The sequence below is a fragment of the Aspergillus brasiliensis genome, assembly GCF_001889945.1.
Source record: "Aspergillus brasiliensis CBS 101740 unplaced genomic scaffold ASPBRscaffold_9, whole genome shotgun sequence".
Classification (NCBI taxonomy): Eukaryota; Fungi; Ascomycota; class Eurotiomycetes; order Eurotiales; family Aspergillaceae; genus Aspergillus; species Aspergillus brasiliensis.
Window position 1 is genome coordinate 1,211,350 of NW_027137450.1, and position 21,162 is coordinate 1,232,511.

The 21,162-nt window shown below is 50.2% G+C and overlaps 7 protein-coding genes and 1 non-coding gene across 8 annotated transcripts, besides 2 other annotated features; 4 read left to right on the forward strand and 4 right to left on the reverse strand.

Annotated features, from left to right (window-relative positions):
* Positions 1-33: 33 nt before the first annotated feature.
* ASPBRDRAFT_45500 (NAD(P)-dependent oxidoreductase) lies at positions 34-1,411 on the forward strand. The gene is made up of 2 exons (XM_067625424.1): positions 34-719; positions 788-1,411. Exons 1-2 carry the CDS (start codon positions 223-225, stop codon positions 1,218-1,220), a joined length of 930 nt encoding a protein of 309 aa, XP_067477454.1. The 5' UTR covers positions 34-222; the 3' UTR covers positions 1,221-1,411.
* A 37-nt stretch (positions 1,412-1,448) lies between these two features.
* Positions 1,449-1,529, reverse strand: ASPBRDRAFT_t199. Its single transcript has one exon. It is a non-coding gene; the product is annotated as a tRNA-Ser (tRNA).
* Positions 1,530-1,577: 48 nt separating this feature from the next.
* On the reverse strand, positions 1,578-2,543 carry ASPBRDRAFT_76756 (uncharacterized protein). Its single transcript, XM_067629331.1, has 2 exons — positions 1,916-2,543; positions 1,578-1,841 (listed from the first exon to the last, which is right to left on the reverse strand). The coding sequence occupies exons 1-2, from the start codon at positions 2,139-2,141 to the stop codon at positions 1,804-1,806; spliced, it is 264 nt and encodes an 87-aa protein (XP_067477455.1). The 5' UTR covers positions 2,142-2,543; the 3' UTR covers positions 1,578-1,803.
* A 426-nt stretch (positions 2,544-2,969) lies between these two features.
* Positions 2,970-3,367: a sequence feature (Protein overlapping with rRNA (ASPBRDRAFT_652258, OJJ70207.1) was converted to a misc_feature.).
* Positions 3,368-3,419: 52 nt separating this feature from the next.
* Positions 3,420-3,537: a sequence feature (Protein overlapping with rRNA (ASPBRDRAFT_652258, OJJ70207.1) was converted to a misc_feature.).
* Positions 3,538-4,243: 706 nt separating this feature from the next.
* ASPBRDRAFT_56913 (uncharacterized protein) lies at positions 4,244-6,090 on the reverse strand (the record flags this gene model as incomplete). The annotated part of the gene is made up of 2 exons (XM_067627652.1): positions 4,244-5,957; positions 6,011-6,090. 2 exons carry the CDS (start codon positions 6,088-6,090, stop codon positions 4,244-4,246), a joined length of 1,794 nt encoding a protein of 597 aa, XP_067477456.1.
* A 1,188-nt stretch (positions 6,091-7,278) lies between these two features.
* ASPBRDRAFT_208843 (sugar porter family MFS transporter) lies at positions 7,279-9,261 on the forward strand. The gene is made up of 2 exons (XM_067621846.1): positions 7,279-7,952; positions 8,016-9,261. Exons 1-2 carry the CDS (start codon positions 7,458-7,460, stop codon positions 9,144-9,146), a joined length of 1,626 nt encoding a protein of 541 aa, XP_067477457.1. The 5' UTR covers positions 7,279-7,457; the 3' UTR covers positions 9,147-9,261.
* A 768-nt stretch (positions 9,262-10,029) lies between these two features.
* Positions 10,030-12,577, reverse strand: ASPBRDRAFT_197903 (uncharacterized protein; the record flags this gene model as incomplete). Its single annotated transcript, XM_067621148.1, has 8 exons — positions 10,030-10,437; positions 10,506-11,092; positions 11,143-11,287; positions 11,340-11,392; positions 11,457-11,846; positions 11,899-11,922; positions 11,978-12,083; positions 12,140-12,577. 8 exons carry the CDS (start codon positions 12,575-12,577, stop codon positions 10,030-10,032), a joined length of 2,151 nt encoding a protein of 716 aa, XP_067477458.1.
* Positions 12,578-16,372: 3,795 nt separating this feature from the next.
* ASPBRDRAFT_32081 (uncharacterized protein) lies at positions 16,373-18,453 on the forward strand (the record flags this gene model as incomplete). Its single annotated transcript, XM_067622979.1, has 3 exons — positions 16,373-16,686; positions 16,749-17,059; positions 17,135-18,453. The coding sequence occupies 3 exons, from the start codon at positions 16,373-16,375 to the stop codon at positions 18,451-18,453; spliced, it is 1,944 nt and encodes a 647-aa protein (XP_067477459.1).
* A 1,571-nt stretch (positions 18,454-20,024) lies between these two features.
* Positions 20,025-20,809, forward strand: ASPBRDRAFT_197905 (uncharacterized protein; the record flags this gene model as incomplete). The annotated part of the gene is made up of 3 exons (XM_067621149.1): positions 20,025-20,081; positions 20,133-20,276; positions 20,330-20,809. The coding sequence occupies 3 exons, from the start codon at positions 20,025-20,027 to the stop codon at positions 20,807-20,809; spliced, it is 681 nt and encodes a 226-aa protein (XP_067477460.1).
* Between the last annotated feature and the right edge of the window lie 353 nt (positions 20,810-21,162).

Sequence of the window (21,162 nt, forward strand, 5' to 3'; positions counted from 1 at the left end):
GGACATCGAATCTGACGTAAGCTGGACTATCCAGCAGTTCAAATATACCATTACTCCCATAATTCTCAACCCATCACTTCCACCGTCAAACAATCTATGTTCAACAATGGACTCTTCTACCAGCAACACCCACCCCCGATTCGGATGGATCGGTAAGCCTCCCTTACCCTCACCACAAACCCTTCACTAATTTTTCCAGGTCTCGGCTCAATGGGCCAAGCCATGGCCCTAAACCTCCAAACTCACCTCTCGCAAATCACCGCCCCATCCCTGCAATTCTATAACCGAACCGGATCTCGTGGCCAGCCCGTCCAAGACATCGGCGGCGTGCAGCACTCTAGCATCCCCGACCTCATCGCCAACATCGACATCTGCTTCATCGCCGTGAGCGATGACACTGCTGTTCGCTCTATCATCGACACCATCGTGACAGTCGACCCAGAGCAACTGCGCCAGAAACTCATCGTCGATACAACGACCGTCCATCCGGATACATCTGCCTGGGCACAGGGACGACTCGAAGAGTATGGGGCAAGCTACCTCGCGTCACCGGTGTTGGGGGCCACGCCTGTCGCGCAAGAAGGCAAACTATTGTTCGCGGTTGCGGGTCCGGATGACGCCGTGCAGCGGGTAGAGCCGTATATTGTGGGTGTTATGGGGAGGAAGGTGATGAGGTTGGGGAGGGATGTGACGAGGGCGACGTTGTTGAAGTGTACGGGGTAGGTCTACCCACTCTAACCATCCTACCCATTCAAATCATCGAAGGGATAATCTGATTAATTGGTAGGAACTTCCTCATCGGCGGCATGATGGAACTCGTCGCCGAGGCTCAGGTATTAGCGGAAAAGTCCGGTCTCGGGTGTGATGTTCTCGAGGGTTTACTGGAAGAGCAGTACGGTCCGCTGCTGACGTCCATGTCGAAGAGGATGACGGGAGGGCATTATATGCCTGAACGTGGTCAGCGACCGTGGGCGGATGTCAATTTGGCTATTAAAGATGTCTCGTTGGGGGTGAGTTGTGCCGAGGCCGCGGGGACGGATTTGCCCGTTGCGCGGGTGGTTTTGGAGCATCTCCGCGCGGCGCGGGGGTATTCGGAGGAAACGGGACGCGCGTTGGATTCGTCGTCCATGTATGGGGTGTTGCGAGAACGGGCGGGATTGGCGTTTGAGTCGGAGAGGGTGAAGCAGAGGGATAGTAAGGAGGGAAGTGATGCGAATTGAGGGGGGAGGTGGTCTGGTGATATATATATTCTTGGTGTGTCTCTCGGGAGGTGAAGAAGAATCATGCGTGGCATAATTCTTCCACTGAACTCCTACAATCAACATTGCAAATGATGCAAATAATGATTAAAATGCTATACATTCAAATTAGACCCTAGAAAGACATGTAAATGCCAAAAAGAAGATCCCTCCGAATTCATACATGTGAGCAAAGGAAAAAGAAAAAAACGTCAGCGACAGGACTCGAACCTGTGCGGGCGAACCCAATAGATTTCTAGTCTATCGCCTTAACCACTCGGCCACACTGACTAATCTTGAAGAAATGGAAAACTTAATAGCTTAAGAAGCATAAACATCATCCGAAACCATGACCACAATCAAAGGTTCATTAACTATCCAAACGAGAGTCATTATTCATGCCATATAGCCCAGACAATCTACCCCTTACCCCTCATAACTACAATATTCCATAGATTAGATTTTACAACAAGTAACCCACTTCATCAACCCCCTCGCATACACCCATCCCGGATACAAACAACAATACACTCCCACCACCGCTGAAAGAAACACCGCGGACAAACTACTCATCCGGCAGGAGATCGTCACTTTGTTCGGTTCCTATAGCCATATATCAGCTCCATTATACCCTTTTCTCTCTGATCCCGTGTATAGATATGTGGGGGGAAACCCACTTTGATTAGGATCATACGGTCTAAACGACTGCGACCTATCAGGCGCCGCCTTAGACTTCTGCTGCTGCGGCTGCTGCTGGCCCTGCTGCGATTCACCCATCGAAGCCTGATGAGCTCGACTTCTCAGCTCGTCCCATCGGCCGGTGGAGCCGAGGTCGTCGACGCGTTCGACGATGTCTTGGCCCCTGAGGTGGTATGCGCCGGAGGGTCTGCGTTCGCTGGTCATTGTGTTTGTTCTCTTTGTTTGTTTGTTCTTGATGATGGATTGATGATATTGATGTATCCTTTGGGATAAGAGTAAGCTGATGAATAGACGGGTTGGAGGCGATTTATATCCCCGGCTACTGGGTTATGACATCGTGGGGGGGAAGAGTGGATGGAAGGGAGCGGGGAAGGTGAACCGTGGTTGTGGCGATACTTGAATGGGTGTTATTGGGGGACACGGTGCGGGTGACGCCCCCGAACATGTGGGTGCCAATCATCGCTGGTGCTTGTTACGCGGATATTGCATCAGATATTATTCATCTTTCCATTGTCTAGTTAGCTATTAGCTGGTGACTGTTGGGTAGGATAGGGTGGTGGTGGTTGGTTGGCTGGGAGGGGTAACATTGGTAGTGTGCCAGTATTTTAGGAGTAGTAGAATTGTCTCTCAAGTGGATGATCATACATTGTATCAAGAAGCTGGATTATATGGGTAATATTGACAATCGCAGTGCAGATTAGTTGCTACAGATGCTACAGTTGTCAATGGCATATGCTATGGATCCAAATGGAACAGTGACCCTTGCTTGGCTAGACACAGCACATCAAGAGCTGAAGGGTTATCGCAAAACTGGCACTGATGTTGTGGTTGTCACATATATATATTGCCTTTCTCCAATATGTATCATATTCATTGCATATGTGACATTTCTGATTTGAACGCATGAAACAAGTTAGTTGAGTCAAGGTTATGGTCATGATCAGCGGATGGGGTTTATCCACGACCCTATCAACGACGAAGAAGCAATAGAAGAGCGAAAGATATGTGTCGCTCTCAGATATAAAATAAAAGCTACAAACAAGATAATAAAATAAAAACATACAACAGAAGGGATTCGCTGGTGGTCACCCACCCAACTACTAACCTCCCGGCGTGTGGCTTAAGTACGGCTGAGCGGACGGGAAGCCCTGTTTTCCACACCCTGTGGTCGTATGTACTTGAAACCATATTGGAAAGAGTTATATCGTGTTCGAGGATAAGCTTAAACAATCTAACAATGTACTGAATGCTGTGTTGTATTAGAGCGAGACGCAAGACTGGCTCTATCACAGGTGGAGTCGGCCTCCGAGCCTGGGGTATCACCACCATAGATCCAAACCATATTGGGCCTCCTGCTGTCAGGTTGTAAGGAGTCAGTTGACGGGATGTGTGGTACAGACGTTGAGACACAGGTAATACTCGATATTTCCCTAGGGGACAGAAGTAAGTAGTACTTCTAAGATGTCTAGGTGCGTAACATACTTAGATCGTGCGAGTTGCCATCACGCCTTCGAAAGTGGTAGCATTGTAAGTGACATTCATACGCGCGAGACTTAACTGATCTGTATTCACTTTGTCGACAAGAGCAGCGCTGTTGCATAAAAAGAGGAGAAAGGTCGGGTCTTGAATATGTGCTGCTATAAACAACACCACGGCATGAGGTTGGGGATGAGGAAGAACTTGAAGACCCAAAAAGCTGATCTGTTGAACCGTCATTAGCTATTTGATCTTGTCGTCCGTTGTGTCCGCATTATGTACATTATAATACTCTATATGCAGGGTGGAGCTGGTTCAACCCTTTACTAAATACTCAAGTGCAATGCGAGGATGGGCGGGGACGAGTGGAGTTGGATGCGATAATTTCGTGCACCGTGCGCCAGAATGTTGTGTGGGACTGTGGGGTGGCGGAAATAAAGGCATACCCACCCGAGCCCACTTATGCATCAACTTGATAGGCTTAGTTGGCTTTTAGCCTTCAGTAAAGCAAACCTATTGATGGGCTGCTTGTTATTTACATCCAGGCCGAGGCGAGAATCAATGGCGAGACCAATGCAGAGACTGCTTGGTCTCCGTAGAAGTTTCGTAGCAGTTACTAGGTGTGGACGTACTGAACATAAAACATCTATGGAATTATTCACTGAGAATAACCCAGAATGCAGTCATTGGAGTGAGAGGATCTGTAGGAAGCTATCGATGACACAGATGATCGATCCGATGATCATCGCGGAAAAAGTATGGTATTCTGAAGCGTCTATTGGGTATGTGGTGTTCTATCATCGTCGTAGACATAAGTTTGCATATCATGATCAGTAATCGATTGGAGTGAATCCATGGACTATCTTCCAAGCACCACTGATCGGATCACGCTCATTTCGCAAATAGTGTAGAAAGCTTTGGTCACGATATGGGCTCCATCTTGCAATCTCTTCCTCCGACGTCCCTGGAGGAAAGCCGTCCTGAGCGCGGAAGAGAACTATTGGTCTGATGCGTGCCTCCTCTGGGACGAGTTCTGCGACTGCTCTTACGGCGTCCACATCCGAATCTACCGAATATGGGCTTGAGACAAATTCCAGTCCTGGGGTGCTGGGTTGGCTTCCAAGATCCGAATCGAAGATGCTGTTACTGAAATCTTGACATTGTGAATGATGGAGTTGATTTGTCGACTCCGGCTGTCCTTCCGATGACTTCATAGCCACCGCGCACGCTTCTTCGATTGTTATTATGGTATGCGACCACCTTGCTCCCGTTACCATCTTGTAGAATGCCTGCACCGGAGCTGCTTGCCCTGCTAGACTTAATGCGGTCCGTCGAAGCTTGGGTTCTCGACACCTGAGACTGGTGAACCACAAGGGCATCGAAATCCCGAGTTCGAGCGTAAGCGGAGGTTGGGATCCGTCTGATCGAGCCGAAGCACCCAGCGCAATCCTAGACTTATCCACTATGTTCTGAAATTGCGGAAGGTATGCGTCGGTTGCGGTCTCTAACTGACTCGTGGACGTTCCGATCATTACATAAAGCATCTCGTGATAGGTGAGAAGAAGAGCGCCCGTGCTAAGCTGCTGTGGCGACAAAGAGTCTTTCATGTGCAAGGTTTCCATCATGTCCGAGTACGCAGCGTGCCACGCCTTCAATCTACCGAATAGAGCGAGGCGTTGACTGAATACCTCGGGAGGGAGCCGAAAGCCTTCAGGCTTCAAAAAATATGGTAGGCAAACACGCTGAAAGAGCTGAGTTTCGGTAAGTAACAGAACGATGGCTTCGCGAGCGGATTTGAGGGAGGTAAACCCCTGTGTCAATGTATGCCCGTCGGGTAATAGAGCGGCGACCGGAACCTCGGAAAAGTTGAGCGCTGTTGCCCCCAGACGCATGAATATCGGAACAATGGTATCTTCCAACCATGCAGCTTTGGATTGCGACACGACCCCGGAAGCGATCTTAGCACGTAGAGTGAGGATCAGTTGCACGCCTTGACAGTAAAGCAGCGTAGCTTGTTCTGCACCGCCCTGAAAACCTTCAATGCACATGAAGAGCATACAGCTCACCAATCCGACCAGGATGTCCCCGTCACCGCGCTCCAGTCGCTGACGGACTTGGGACACTGCGCGGGAATACCAGCTGATGGCGTCTCGGTGGTACTGATTGAGGACAAGAACGTCTCTCTGGCGTAGAAAGGCTATGTCCGGACATGGCTCAGGGCTTTCAAACAATGTACTCAGAGAGACAATGGCGTCCCACACGGCGGGCTCACTGCGGCAAATCTGCGGCACGATGGTACTCCAAAAGTCGACCTCTAGACCCCCACCGATGAACAGGGCGATGTGTTGGAAGTAGTAGGCAAATGCGCGACGCTCCTTCCACACCGTATTTGGTGCCGAAGACAGGGGTCTGTCGAGGATGGAAAGCGTGGCAGGAGTGGAGGAAAATGTGCCCAACTTCGGGCCATCATATTCGCATTTACGGCCTGTCTTGCTGCATCGAAGGCAGCTTGGCTTTTCCTCTCCACACTTGACTCTCCGAGCTCTGGAGATGATAAGTATAAATCTGCTCGCCGGGATATAGACGGAAGCACCTACCTGCAGGTTTTGCACCCGCGCCTTGATCTCAGGGGTCCAATTACCGTGTCCCTCACATGGGTGGAGGGGGGAACACGCATATTGTCAGCATTATCAGAGAGGTTAACCAATCTTACAATGCTTAGAGAGCATGTTAGCGACAGGACTGAGAATAGCTGAGATCAATGGGAAAGGAATATTGAAATGGCAGCGATGACTGTTTCATGATGAGGCGATAAAGGATCCTGCCACGTGAGTGGCTGTGTGCCTAAGGATTAATTAGTCACGTGTCACCAAGCTAGGAGAAGATCACGCAGGCTACACCGCATGCAGTTAGTCTGACAGGTTGCTGATACAAAATAGGGGTAGATTGAAATTATCAGAATAGTCTATTCTGATGCCATTGTCATCGATGACTAGATGGGTGTAGGCTAGTACTCAGTTGGCGTTGGAGATGTAGAGTTCAGGCAAACCTTGGTTCGAAACCGACACTGGCCTTGCCATAGCCCGACATTGCTCACTGGGCGGGTTTCCAGTACGCGCGGCATTTGCTTTTCCACAGCTCGTATCATCTTTGCTTTTGTTTATTCCCGCTTTGCTAACCTGCTCCTCTTCCTCCCCTTATCTCTTTTCTGTCTGTTCCCAGACTACCTCGAGGTAGAGCGGCCAATCAATCCTAGCTTCTAATACGACTGCGCGAAGAGTACTGCGTTCAAGATAGGTTTAATTGTTTAGAAAAGATCCCTCAAAAACATACAGACATACAAGCAGATCAGAAGACCGTCATCGAACTCTACAGACTGCCCTGTGGGCACCCATACGAGAATGTGAACGAACTCACCGTTGCCGTTTCTTTCTTAAAAAGAGGCTGCTATAATCTTAAATCCATCGCGAAAAATTTAAAACAAAGTATGACAGGAACAGAAAATCCCAAACCAGTAGAAATTCCCGCCCAACAGCCGCCCTGACGGCACAGAGTAGGATAAAATGGCCGCAATAATCAACCAATACGAGCACAATATCTGTACGATGACCTCATCAGCTCAGCCAGACCCAAGGAAATGGGCAAGATTACCCGCCTCGACCAAAGCAGGATCATTTCCCGCCTTCGTGAGACTAATTCCCCAAAGAGGAGGCTACACGATGTCATGCAACCCCATCCTGAGCCAATCAATTGACGGGGGCGGCTCGTCCCGGGCATTTGAATGCGGGGAAACCCGGGGTACATCTCAAGCACGTCCATCACTCCCGACTGGGAAAGATACCCCCATTCTTCCCCCATGGCCCAGCAGCAACCTTATCGGCAAATGCATCAGACAAGCAATAACCCTATATGGGATCGGCAATTGACTCCGATATAAATATGTCTACTCCCTTCTGGGTATGGGACGGTGGGTTGCTTGCTCCTCAGCTGATCCACACCTCCTTTACTAGTAACATATTCACTGCACCTTAGTGTCCTGCAATCATGGCAGACAATGACAAGGCCGACCGATCATCAATCCAATTGAAGAAAGACATCGCGACTGCCGAGCATGATGAGCACGTTGGCGCCATCGACTCGACCACCGATCTGTCCTATGGAGTGGGCGGCATCCGCGGCCTCTTCCGTTCGTGGTATGTCTTCGGGTCGGCGACCCTGGCCTCCCTGGGCGGGTTCTCTATGGGGTATGATATGGGGGTGATTTCTATCATCAACGTGATGGACCAGTTCCATGCAGTGTACCCTCGTTCTGAGACTGCCTTCGGAAAGGGTCTCATGACGGGAATGTTGCTACTGGGTGCCTTTGTCGGCTGTCTCTTCATGTCCTATCTCGCAGATCGCATCTCGCGAAAGTGGGCAATCACCGTCGTCGTGGTCATCTTCGATATCGGCGCGATCTTGCAGACTGCAGCGGTCAACTACGACATGCTAGTCGCTGGCCGCTTCATCGGCGGTATTGGCGTGGGCACTTTAGCCATGGTACGTCCCCCCTTCCTTATATCCCCAGCCTATCTACATAGCTGATTCCACTACCCCTTGGAGGGTGCACCACTCTACATCTCCGAAACCTCCCCCCCAGAACTCCGCGGCACCCTGCTCGTCCTCGAATCCATCTCCATCACCCTCGGCGTCGTCATCGCCTACTGGATCACCTACGCAACGCGCTTCATCGCCAGCGAAGCCTCCTTCCGGCTCCCCTTCGGCCTCCAAATGGTGACCGCCACCCTCCTGGGCATCGGCATCCACTTCTACCCTTACTCCCCACGCTGGCTCGCCCTCGTCGACCGCCAAGACGACTGTCTCTCGAGCCTCTCCAAGCTGCGCAGCCTCCCCCGCTCGGACCCCCGCATCCAAGCCGAATTCCGCACCATCGTCTCCGAAGTCACCTACCAACGTCTCGTCCAGGAACGCCGACACCCGGGAGTCACCGGCCTGAAACTCGAGCTCGTCTCCTGGCTGGACCTCTTCTCCCGAGGGACCTGGAAACGCGTCGCCGTGGCCTGCGGCGTGGGGTTCTTCCAGCAGTTCTCGGGGATCAATGCCTTCATTTACTACGCGCCGACACTTTTTGAATCTCTAGGACAGACAGATAGCATGTCTACCATCCTATCCGGAGTGTTCAATATCGTTCAGGCCGTGGCGGCGGTAATATGCGCGTTCATCATCGAGAGAGTCGGACGCCGTGCGCTAGCTATCTATGGCGCGTTTGGCATGGCTGTATCTTACATTATTATTGCCATTCTGTCCGGGTTGTATTCACATGACTGGCCAGGTCACGTCGCAGCAGGCTGGGCCTGCGTCGCCATGGCCTTCGTGTTCATTATGGTCTACGGCGTGTCGTATTCGCCACTGGGGTGGGCGTTACCGGCGGAGGTGTTTCCGAATGCGTCTCGCTCGAAGGGCGTCGCGTTAGCGACGTGCACGATCTGGTTATCGGATTTTATTGTCGGTGTGGTGACCCCGTCGATGTTATCCGATATCGGGTATCGGACGTATGTGTTCTATGCCGTGATGTGTACGTTGGCTGGGGTGTGGGCGGTGCTGTTGGTGCCGGAGACAAGTGGGAAGACCTTGGAGGAGATTGATGGGTTGTTTGGGGATGCGGGGGCCAGAGCAGAGAGGGAAATTGTGAGGGATGCGATGGTTGAGGCGGGGGATGTGGGGGATGTGTAAAGTAGAAGGTAGGTTCATCGTTTATCACTTTATGATTATATGTACGGAGTACTCTTGTCTTTATTAGTTGCTAAGTCACAATATAACCCTGTTCTGCTAAAGGATAAGTACATACGACCACAGGGTGTGGAAAATAGGGCTTCCCGTCCGCTCAGCCGTACTCAAGCCACACGCCGGGAGGTTAGTAGTTGGGTGGGTGACCACCAGCGAATCCCTTCTGTTGTATGTATTCTTTTTTTTGTTCCTTTTATTATTTATTTTATGTATATTTGATCTTACATCTCCTGTAGCTTCAATTATTGATTGGTATTTGAAATACTGATCAAGTGCGCTAGTACTATCAGTGAGTTCTGTACGGATGTTTAGAGACACTGCTGATTATATATATATCCAACACGAATTTGAACTCCCGTGAGGACAGTGTGTAATCATTCTTCTATACTGGCGAAGGACATATCACTCTATATGGAGCTTGCCCCCTTGGGGATAAGGCATCTTGTGTATTCAAGAGTACTTGCGATGCGAGTGCGGTCGAAATATTGTGCGTACAAGAGGTATACTACAATTCTAGATTGGTGCAGACACTAGTGAACGAGCGAAGAGGAAGCGATATCAACGAATGAATGGTGTGGCTATATATGACTGGAAAGTAATTGTCCCTACTAGTCTAGTCCACACTGGTGTCCATATAATAGACTTGTGGTGTACACGGATACTACCCCGTCAGCCTGGGTCCTGGACGGCAATAACCTCTTCATGATACTAGATGGTTTGTGATAGGTAGATATTGCCTTATTAGAACGACTTGTGCATCGCCACTGTCATGATACCCATCCAGAACAAGGATGCTTCGAAAGCAGCTTTCGGACGATGAATGCATAACTCAGACTCCCGAGTCATCCTGGAAGCGATGGTGAGACGTCCCACGACTATCATACCATTCCTTCCAACTGGCGCACCCGTTGAGCAACTGGTGGAATGCCTTGCGGGCCGGACCGCCGTGAATGCCTCGAGCAAGCCGTTGCTTGTCTTCGAGGATCTGCAACGCCAAGCCTCCAGATGCATGCCAGGCAATATGACAGTGCAGTAGCCAGGGACCAGGGTTGTCGACCTTGAATGCAAGCACAACATACCCATTCCGGGGAAGCAGGATAACATCGCGACGCGGCGGATTTGTCAGGGTGAAGGTCTTGATAAACTCCTGGGTCTTATTTTCGCTGTCAAAGATTTTGTCATCAAGTTCGTCGTAGGATTGTTTCAGCAGCGCGAAGTCATGGCCGTGGAGATGCATCTGAATGCGAGAATAATTGGTTAGCCGGGTCCGCTAGAAGAAGTAGTAACAAGCTATAAGGGACATACAGGGTGCGCTGCGGGAATGATGTCCTCTCCCTTGGGCACATTTGGATCTGTCGGTTGATGTCCCCCATCTATGACGATGTAGGCCCATGTTGAACTGTTCTGGGTTCTGATTTTGTTGGCCTCCATCAAAGCCGCTGTTGGTGGCCATTCACTTTCACTTCGATTTATGTACTTCACTGTCGGCTCCTTGTAGTTCACCCAGGCGGGACCGCTCATGACCTTCCAGACTCCGATTTCAGGTCCTTCTTCAACGTGGTTCTCGGGCTCGGCCGGAAGCTTAAAGTCATCCCTCTTCACCTTGATCGGCAATTTGACTTTCTTTAACTGCGATGGTTCCGGTTTCGGCACGTCAATCTGGAAAACCGGCTTCAGTTTGTCGTGATCTTCATCCTGGCATACTGTGCTGTACAAATGCTTCCCCGAGGTTGGATCATACGGGTACTTTTCATCGTATGCAAGGATACCCTGTCTCTCATTTTGCGGGAAAGCAAAATTCTGACAATGTTCGGCTGGCTCGGTTCGAATCCAGTAATTTGGTCTATGTTGGTCTTGGGGCTTCGTCTGCAATATGACGTGGTACCGCTGACCTATTCATCATTAGATAAGGCTGGAGTAGTCTTTTTTGGAGTAAGCGAACCAATTCCAATATATAGATGCGTTTTCTTGTATGGCTTCACTGGCACCAAATCTGCCCCGATGATCTCCAGTTCATGATCATCAATGCTGAAAATGTAGGCCGTATCCGTGGATGCATTGATCAGCCGGAGAAGAATACGCTTGCCCTGTATCACTTGTTAATGTAGTGGCAAACAGATTGAATGAAGGCCAGCTTACTGGATTAACTTTTGTCTTGTATCGGTTGTCCGGATGCTGGGCCATATAGCTACCTGTGATCGGTTATTATCATCTTTCAAGAAATTCTGCAGTACTTGTCGTCTCCTGAGTACCTACCATGACCATTGATGATAATGCTTTCCATCTTGATTGGCCCCTGCACATGTTTCTCAACCACCCCCCAAGTCCAATCCTCAAAAGCACTCCGATTATTATGGTCGGCTATCATGATGGGTTTCATGACTTCGTCATATTGCGGGGTAGATGCAGGCCCGTAGATAGTGAGTGGCCCGAGGAGACCATCCGTGTACTGCAGACTGTAATGGCTATGATACCAAGTCGTGCCATACTGGACCGCACGAAATTTGTAGGTATGAGTCTCCTCAGGGGCAATAGGGCACTGAGTGACACCTGGCACGCCATCTGCAAGACTGTCGTTCAACATGCGGATCCCATGCATATGGATAGCCGTCCCGTTTTCTTGCAGCTTGTTCGTGACGTGAACATCTGGCTCTGGTTAATGATGTGAGGCTGGGCGTGGAGAAGAGGTAATGCTTACAGACAGTGTCGCCCCAACAGGCCTCTGTCAATGGGTCATCAGCCAATGCTATGAAAAATTTACGATAGGAGGTTTTTACCGATAAGTGGCCCGGGGTACTCCAAGTCAAAGTACTTTCCCTGCCTATAGTCGCGACCATCAGGATATTTGGGTTGACTTGGATCAGTCCTCACAGTGACAGAGACCTATCCGTCGTGTTACTTTTATGTCTCGCTAGAACTAGAGACCCCTCAACACTTACATGCCGAACTTTCCCCCGAGGCGCATAATCCTCATAGTTGGTCTTGATCGAAATATCCTGTTCACGACTATGTTTGCTTTTGAGCCAAACGGTTCTGTCCTTCTCGGATGGTGGATCAAAGTCATTACCGAGCCCTGGATACTCGCACTCAAAGCCATCAGTCGTGGTATCCAAAGGCTTAAATCTCAGAGTCGGCCCTTCTGGATCGAGACGATCGACCTCGTCAGGAATGTCCAGAAGATCATCGTCAAGTTCCCCTTCCGGTGGATGTAGATACTCGAGTCCGTTATCTGGTGGAAGTACGTATTTGTGTCCCCCATTAGGGGGGAGTGGTTTTTGTACACTTCCATCAGACGAAAGTGGGTACTGCTGGGAGGCGAAAAACGATTGGAAGCTAAAGAAGTGGACAAGAGCTGTCCAGCAAGATTCCAAAAGCATCTTGACTCAAGTCACCGTCGGAAATTCCGACAGCTCCAATGGCCAAGCGACGGTTTTGCCCAGACAGAGAAGGAAACCCTCCTCCATCGGAAGGAGCAAGCAGTAAATAGTCCGCATATTCTGACTGATCGTATTGCCATGTGAGGGCTAAAACTTTGTGTCTACGTCAAAGACTCCGTGTGTGGGGCGGCTACCATCACAACGTTGCATAACCCAGAGTAACGTGTACTGGGAAGCTTCGAATGCATTGTCCGGAGAAGGAAATCCCTTGTTTGGTAAGCTGTCATATAGGGTATTAGACTCCGCATTCGGCATGATTGTGGGTTGATCCATCGTTCAGAAGTCTTCCCGAGAAAGCTTGTCTTTTCAGCCAGCTGCATGCAAGTACAGTCTGTCGTTCATTTCTGGTTGCAGAGCATTGAAGGGAACGTGTTAGTCTAACACACTGATTGACAACATCTCATTCGGAATGGATTTATACGATGTTGTGCATCAAACTGAGCAAAAGCTGTTGTAAGCACCTACAGTGTGTAGTTGGGAAGAGAATGAAGAAGACAGCTGCGGAGACATCCGTACGGTCCGAAGCTCAAGCATGAGCACTTTCCGCATTCCGAATGACAGATGGGGCCGCACAAGGGGTTCCATGGTAGGGTATGTAACACAAGGTGATAGTCGCCCTCCAAACAATGGAATGTGAGTTGCATCGACGGGAAGGCGGTCTCGTCGCATGACGTCGAGACTCTATGACTGCAAACTCCGCGGGCATTAACTGCGAATTGAGCAGCCATCGATCCCAAATTCCCTCTTGAAATCTATGAACTTATCACAATTCGGGATGTGCGATCAATGTGGTCATAGGGAGGTGTCTGGCTCGACCATGAGAAGACTCTTTCGAGTCCTTCCGTCATCGACAGTGAGAACGAGTGATGAATCATTACATTTCAAATGCTTTTCTGCATCGATGAAAACAATTCTGAATTGGGGGTTTTCCTCCAGAAGTATGATTGTAAGGTTGTGATTATGGACGCTGCGTCTGCTGAATGGTGGCTAATCTTCATTTGATATCGACCGGGTTCGTACAAAGGTTCGGAGTACACACTATGGCGAAGAGGATACTATGAGACTTCTGTGGCAATCTATGGCAAGGAAGTGGCGAGACTCACAGGTATAGAAGGTCTGCTATAGGTATCAAAGTTTTCTTTGCCTCCAAACTGCTCCTAGTCGAGGCGACATCCCGGAAGGGGCGGATCCATCGCACAGTCGGGCAACAGTATCAGAGGACTGCATTAGCTCCTCAGGGGGCGAATCGCAATAATGCTATGTTCACATAACAGATCATGCCCCTTTCAAAATGACGAGGATAGAATAGAGTTCTAGTCTCTGATATTATGTACTCCACAGAGAAATCCAGCTGCTGTGGCCCAAACTAACAGCCTAGCAAGAATTTTCACACTTTTCAGCGAGGTCCAGCACTAATAGCCTGATATTAGTGAAGAGACTTGCTTACGCGTGTGGCGGTTGCAAGGCCCATGAGTGGAGATAGCTGATGGCCTGCTGTACGTGCTGTTGGTGCGTGCGGGTCAGCTGGGTAGGTACTCGGGCGAGCCGACTGGGAAACGACGAGACGCTCGATGCAGCCAAAGTAACCAACCAAATAAAATGCTGATCGTCGGATTTTATTTACTTACTGCCGTGCTGACCTTGAGCCAGGGGCGTTGCAGGACCCTAGATGAAGTTCAACCTAGCTCGGTGGGGGTCAATGCAATACTCAAGAACGCCCGAGAGGTGGCCGTACGGTAAATCTCCACCTGTGGATCAGATGCAGGGTACGCAGTCAGAGTTTAAGAATGGTTCGTTGAAGTGGTTTCCGGAGTTTTGCTGGTGGGATGTCTTCTGGCTTCTGCTGCCGGACGAGCCGTTAGGACAGCCAGTGTCTGCTGATCGGTAAATGAATGAGGTAAAAATATCGAGGGCTTATGTCGCCTGTAGTCCACCAGGCGAGGATCTGCATTGCTCGGGTGTTTCGAATGTCATACGGAGCCGAGTTAATTTGACAAGAAGGAAGTGGTCTGGACGATCAATGAGTTTCAGAACCTGAGGCCTTTCCACAAAAATATGTATCCAGGCTAGGTAGTATAGACACTCACATTGAATCTGCACCAGAAATCTTTTATCCTAGTGCGAATGAGTGGAATCGACTCGTCCATGGCTTTACCAAAATTGTGGTGTATTGGAGCACGTGAACGATAGCTGATTCTATGTTGGTCTCTGACGACGAGAGAGTCATGATAGCAGAAGCCGGTCAACTCTGGTTCAAGCCAAGCCGGAATGGAGCCATCCAGCTTGGCGGCAGTGGCTGCTGGACAGGAATAATGTTCTTGGTCATTGGCTGGTACGGAGAAGTCCAACAGGAGCGCGCATCAATATTCTGACACACATCTCACACACACTTGACTATTTCAGCCAATGACGGACTCTCCGTCGGTGAACAGTCACTGCAGTCCAAAGTGAGCGGGCGTAAGAGAAGCAGCATGATGCGCACGAGGGATGCAATCCGAGCTGGGAGTGGACCGATGGGGGAAGACGGAGGTCTGACCACCACGAGAATAATTTCCGATGCGTGGTTCCTGGCTTTCCTAACACGATCGGACCAGAAAAAGCAGAGAAAAAAAAGTTAAAATGAAAAAAGAAATGACAAGCCGGGACAAGACCTGACCAGACCAGACAAGCAACAAGAAGCAACGGAAGCAACAAGAGTCGTAATACGAGATGAGGGTATTTTCCATGGGTGAATTAAATGAACCCGAAAGGGACAGGGGCACGTGGTGATGCCAAGAAAGCTTGGCCTCTCTCCGGCCGGCGTTGCAGCACGTGCCCCCATCGCGCCCTCTCATTCCTCCATTTCCTCCATTTCCTCCCTTCGCCCATGCAGAGTGCTGCTGTCCAATCCCCGTTATCTCCCGGACCATGCCGACGGTTGTGTCCGTGTTGGAGGGTTACACCGGCCATGCATCGGCGATTCTGGAAAAATACTCGACTCTGTCTGTCCGAGTCAGAAACACGGACAGCCACAGATTCCGGTTGAGCATCTGCATCACACCCACCCACCTTTGGGTCCAGCTTGGAAAAGCACAAAAGGGCCTGGGGTCTCGGTCTCCGCCGTCAAGTAACACTCTTCCAATGCTTTCGCCTTCCATACGCTCATAGGAACCATGACCAACATGACACTAAGCCTAGTCGGGTCGGACGGGGGTTTGTTGTCCCCACCCATCCACACACTAGACCCATCGACCCGCTCGGGAGACTAAGTACTCCGTAGGTACGATGGTATCCAGTTCTCCGTACACCATCTTCTAACTTTTGCCTTCCGCTAGACATGATTCTAGTAGCAGCGCCGGGTTAGCGTCCACCAGCTGCAGTGGCCTGTTCGACTCGCTTAAGGCTGTCGCGTGTGAGGATGACTCCGCGACACGTGCAGCGATATCACCCTCCCCCACTGACCAATCCTAGCCACTCCCGGCAGAACGTGCTGATGCTGCTGCTTCGAGATGCATGGATCGGTCGCTGCGCCGGTTAGCTGACAGGCTGACACCTCCAGCTCGAGGTAGTGGCACACGCCTGCAGGTGATGCTCGATTCCCCTTCTTGATACTTAAAAGGAGGGGATCGCCGCTCGTCTTTGCTGACCCTGCTTGCCATCTGCATCTCAAGTTCAGACCACCCTTATCTTCCTTGCAAGTCCCTTTCATCCCTCTTGTGCCTGTCTTCCCAGAGCCAGAGGATTCTCTTTGCAGATATGGCGGACTTTGGCCCTCGTGCTCCTCACGGGCCCGACATGACCGGCAAGCAGGATTTCGCCGAGATGCACCCCAGTGAAAAGGAGGGCTTCGATCGCCTCCTCCGTCCCGATGACAGCTACACCCCCGAGGGTGTCTACTGGGCCGACCTTCCCATGGGGCAGCGTGTCAAGTTCGTCACCTCCGTCGACAACAAGGAGCGCAGCCGCCAATGGTCGGCTCTGTGGGCGGAGATCAAGAGGGATCCCCTCTCCCCGATCATGGGCTACTTCCGCAACACCGTGGTTCCCGGTGCTGGTATTGGCTTGGAAGGGTATGACTATCCCCGATCGCAATGGATCTAGAGAATGTTCCTTCTAACAGACGTGCCCATAGTTACGTCCTCCTGTCCATCGGAAACATCACCACCCTCTTCCAGCACTCCTTCGGGTCCTGCTGGAATAAGTACGAAATCTGTAACAAGCAGTGGATCAACGCCATCACTTACCTCGAGATCGTCGGTATCATCATCGGTCAGGTCTTGGTGGGTGTCATTGGTGACTGGGTGGGTCGTCGCTGGGGTTTGCTTCAGGATGCCTGGATCATGTTCTTGGGTCTGGTCATGTTGACCTGCGCCTGGGGTGTCACCCAGAACGGCTGGGTCATCTGCTATGCTTGGTCCCTGTTTATCTACGGTATCGGTGTGGGTATGTGATCCCCTTTTTTGCTTCGCGGGCACCAGTACATTCCCATTCCGAATCAATCGACTAACCTGCTTCCAGGTGGTGAATACCCTATGACTGCTACCAGTGGTATGGAGAACGCGGTTGGCTCCGGCAAGCTCTCGACTCGCGAAGATCGTCTTCACCGTGGTGCCAAGGTGGTTGGTGTTTTCTCCATGCAGGGCTGGGGTCAGGTCCTGAACCAGGCCTTCCTCATGATCTTGCTTCTGATCTTCAACGCCGGTAGCGGAGAGGAGCCCATCAGCGAAACCAACAGCCAATGGACCTACCGTATCTCCTTCGTCATCCCCATGATTGGTACTTTCTGGCTCATCTACTACCGTGCCTACCACATGAGGGCTGCCAGTAAGCAGCTTGCCGCCACCAAGAAGAAGAACTCGGTCACTGGCTACGATACCGAGTCTCTCCGCCTGACCTTCAAGTACTTCACCCCTCGTGTGTTGGCCACCGCGGGTGGATGGTTCGCCAACGACGTGTTCTTCTACGGTGCCAAGCTCTTCTCCGGTGACTTCATCAAGGTGATCAGCCCCAACACCAAGTCCATCTTCGTTACCTGGGAGTGGAGTTTCATCAACTGTGTCGTCACCCTGGCGGGCTATTATGCGGCCATTATGTTCGTGGACAACAAGCTCTATGGCCGCAAGTGGATGCAGATCATGGGCTTCTTGCTCTGCTTCATCGTGTATGTGGTGCCGGCGTTCCACTACCACTACTACACCCAAGCCGCCCATATCCACTCCTTCCAGGCCATGTACTTCCTGGGCAGTTTCTTCAACCAGTTCGGTCCCAACTGCATTACCTTCCTGGTCGCCGGTGAAGTCTTCCCCACCCCCATCCGTGCCACCGCCCACGGTATCTCCGCTGCCTGCGGTAAGCTGGGCGCCCTGTTGGCCGCCATTCTCTTCAACTACATCGACACCCAGACCAAGTTCTACTTTGTGCCCTGGTGGGGTATCTTCGGTATGTTCCTGACCTTCTTCTTCCTCCCGGATACCACCGGTCTGGATCTCAAGGAGCAGGAGCGCCGCTGGCGATTCATCCGGGCGGGCCGCGAGCACGAGTACCACGGTGTGGCCATCCATCCCAAGCACCTGTCCGTGTGGGAGCGCTTCCGTGGCGTCGGCAAGTACTACGATCCCGAGCTGGACTACCAGCAGCGCGTCGAGGAGTACCGCTCCGAATGGGAGACCATCATGGCTCGCCGCAGCGAAGAGACCAAGAACGGTGATGACGTCGACTTGGCCTTTGTCGAGGATGACCTTCTCGAGGGTTCCGTCCACAACTACTTCCACCGCACCAGCTCGTTTACCAAGACCCACAGCGTGGAGAAGGTTACTGAGGCTGAGCCTTCGGAGTAAAAAATTAGTTTTGCACCATGTCCTCATGAACATGGAATGGATATACCCAACATACCCCCAACATATACCCGTCGCTCATGCGACTTTACACTACCCGCTGGATAGAGGTTTCTTCTAGCTTACTCTACACTACCTAATTTCCTGTTTATATACATTCAATGTCTGGACGGTTGAACGAGGAGCTGAGACATGAATCGATTATATACTTTCTTTTTCTGTACTTAATTCAATGCAACTCGGCTCTATACCGTTGTACCTAAAATTCTATGACTATTTTTTACTCCATTATTCATATCACATATACTCTCCTTGTAAACCTGAGCTGACAGTCTACTACTAGCGCTGTCATAACATAGCGACATTCCTCAAAGCAAAAATCCCTTCTAATCTATGCAAGAATAATCTAGAAGCAACTCTGCTCTCCTCAATACTCTACATCCGTTCCATCCAACCCCCAATCCACCCCTCCCATGCTAAAAATCACAACCCCAACACCCTCGAACCACGATATTCAATCCTAGATATTAGCATAAGCCAAGCATCAAGACAAGCTCATTCCCAATCTAAAGCCGCACATGGCGCAAACTCACTCTCATGCCAATGCTTGGCTCCTTGCATCCACAATTCTTGGTATAGCTTGGCTGGATGGCACCAAGACCTTGGCACGATGGCGGGGATTAAAGTTTGAAGGAACATTCAAGCATTAGCCATTGGGCTTGGCTTTGTGGATATGTGGCTTTTTGGGCTTTGGAGATGGTGGGTTAGGAGGGTAGGTGTGTTGTCACTTGTGATGGCTTTGGGCGGAGCGCTTGGTGTGTTGGATTTGGATGGGAGGGAGATGGTAGGTTCGGTGATGAGATGGTGGGTTTGCTTGTGGATGTAGGATGAGATATCCTAGTAATCTTATTTCATTTTTCTATTCGGCTATGTAAATAGCAACCAACGGCGTATTTTTCTTCTGCACACATTGTATCAAGGGAAATCCATCATCTACCCACGTGGATGATTTGTTTATGCCTCAGGCATTAAGGGAACTTACACTAAGCCTAATATGGCACTAGCTCGTCATTGCCAGTCACTCTCCATCATAAGGTATTTGGCTGGGAACAACATTCAATGTGAATACAGTGTAGGTATTTGCATTACTTGAAAGTTCGCGTTCTCTGCTCGCCGACCTATATTTGGTCCATTAGGATAAGTATTATTTTTGTGTGTTACAAGTTGGTTTTATCGGATGGTTAACGACATGAATGTAGAGAACATACATACTCTAGGTTAAATATCACGGTGGAGCCGTTGTATATTGATCAGAGGAATCTAAATACAAAGCGCAAGATGGACCTGATGGCCGTTTTCCTGGGCGATAGAGACGTTTCTCTCTTATATTCATACAGCTAAGCGGATCCTTCGTGAAATGAGGACAGCTCAACAGGAGAGCAAGGCGGTATTCGAGTACCAGGCGTCTTGAAGACCGCATCATTTACTCACGCTTAACTCCTGGTCAAGTTGAGCCCTTGAGACAACGTCTGGAGATGCTGAAGAGCTTTATGCCTATGGCCCAGACCGCCAAGATGTCTTCCAGAAGAAGGCAGATCACAGAGAAGCAGGGAACGCGCTGGGAGCCGGTGGTAAGCATATTGCACCCATTGTTCAATTATAACTGCTAACAATACTATCAGGCCGGCCAGCTAACGATTATCGATCTCTCTTGTCCCTGCATATCTCCCGAGACGGCGTGTTCCCTGTTTAATATCTCCCTGGGTATTTTCCTCGAGAAGGAATCTAAAATCGGCCGAGTTGTGGCACTAAACGGGGCTCATATGGTTAGCTCACTATCGTATTCCCCGCTAGAAACCATTTCTAACAGTCGAGCCAGTACATGAATACCTCGTCCGAGGCCCGGGTTTTTACCGAAACGCTCATCTCTGTCGTTCGCCGCCAGCGGCAGCTTGCAGCGACGATCATTATATCGACACAGAAGCCCACTGTTTCAACCGATCTTCTTAATCTTTGCACCATGACTATTATTCACCATTTTACCTCCCCAGAGTGGCTCCGCATTCTGAAGAAGCATCTGGTAGGAGTGGTGACTAGTCCTTTCGCTCTCAAGATGGGTAAGGCCGGAGCCAAAGCAATCCATGGGGAAGAAGTGCAAGTCGATGAAGAAAAGACCTCTGATCACATTGTTAATCTTGACGTGGGTGAGGCTCTTCTGCTCTCACCTAGTACTATTGTAGACGTTAGTGTGGGAGAGGATGGCCAGTGCGAGTCCCATAGACTCGGGTCAGATTACATGTTTATCACAGTGCGACAGCGCTTGACTGCCGATGGGGGAAAGAGTGTTCTTGCACTTTAATCTATTGGGTTGTAGCTGTTATTATGGTGAATTTGGGAGACTGAACTTATTCGTGTTGGAGCCCTGAGGGCCGCAGAAATATTCAATGGTGACCAGACTGCTTTAGTCTACAACTCTGCTTTGATATTTCATGCGACCGTCTGATCTACATTAAAATCTCCGACGGATCAATTTATGTGAGAAGATCTCTTTGTAGGATATTACTAGCGTACCAACAACATAATATGACCGAAATATGAAGCATCTGCCCTGATCGCTTCTAACAGCGCAGAAGAACACTCTGTCTGGATGGTGCGCAACGGACAATTACCCAAAACGTAAGACCTCTCTACATGAAGTAAAATAAGTTGAAA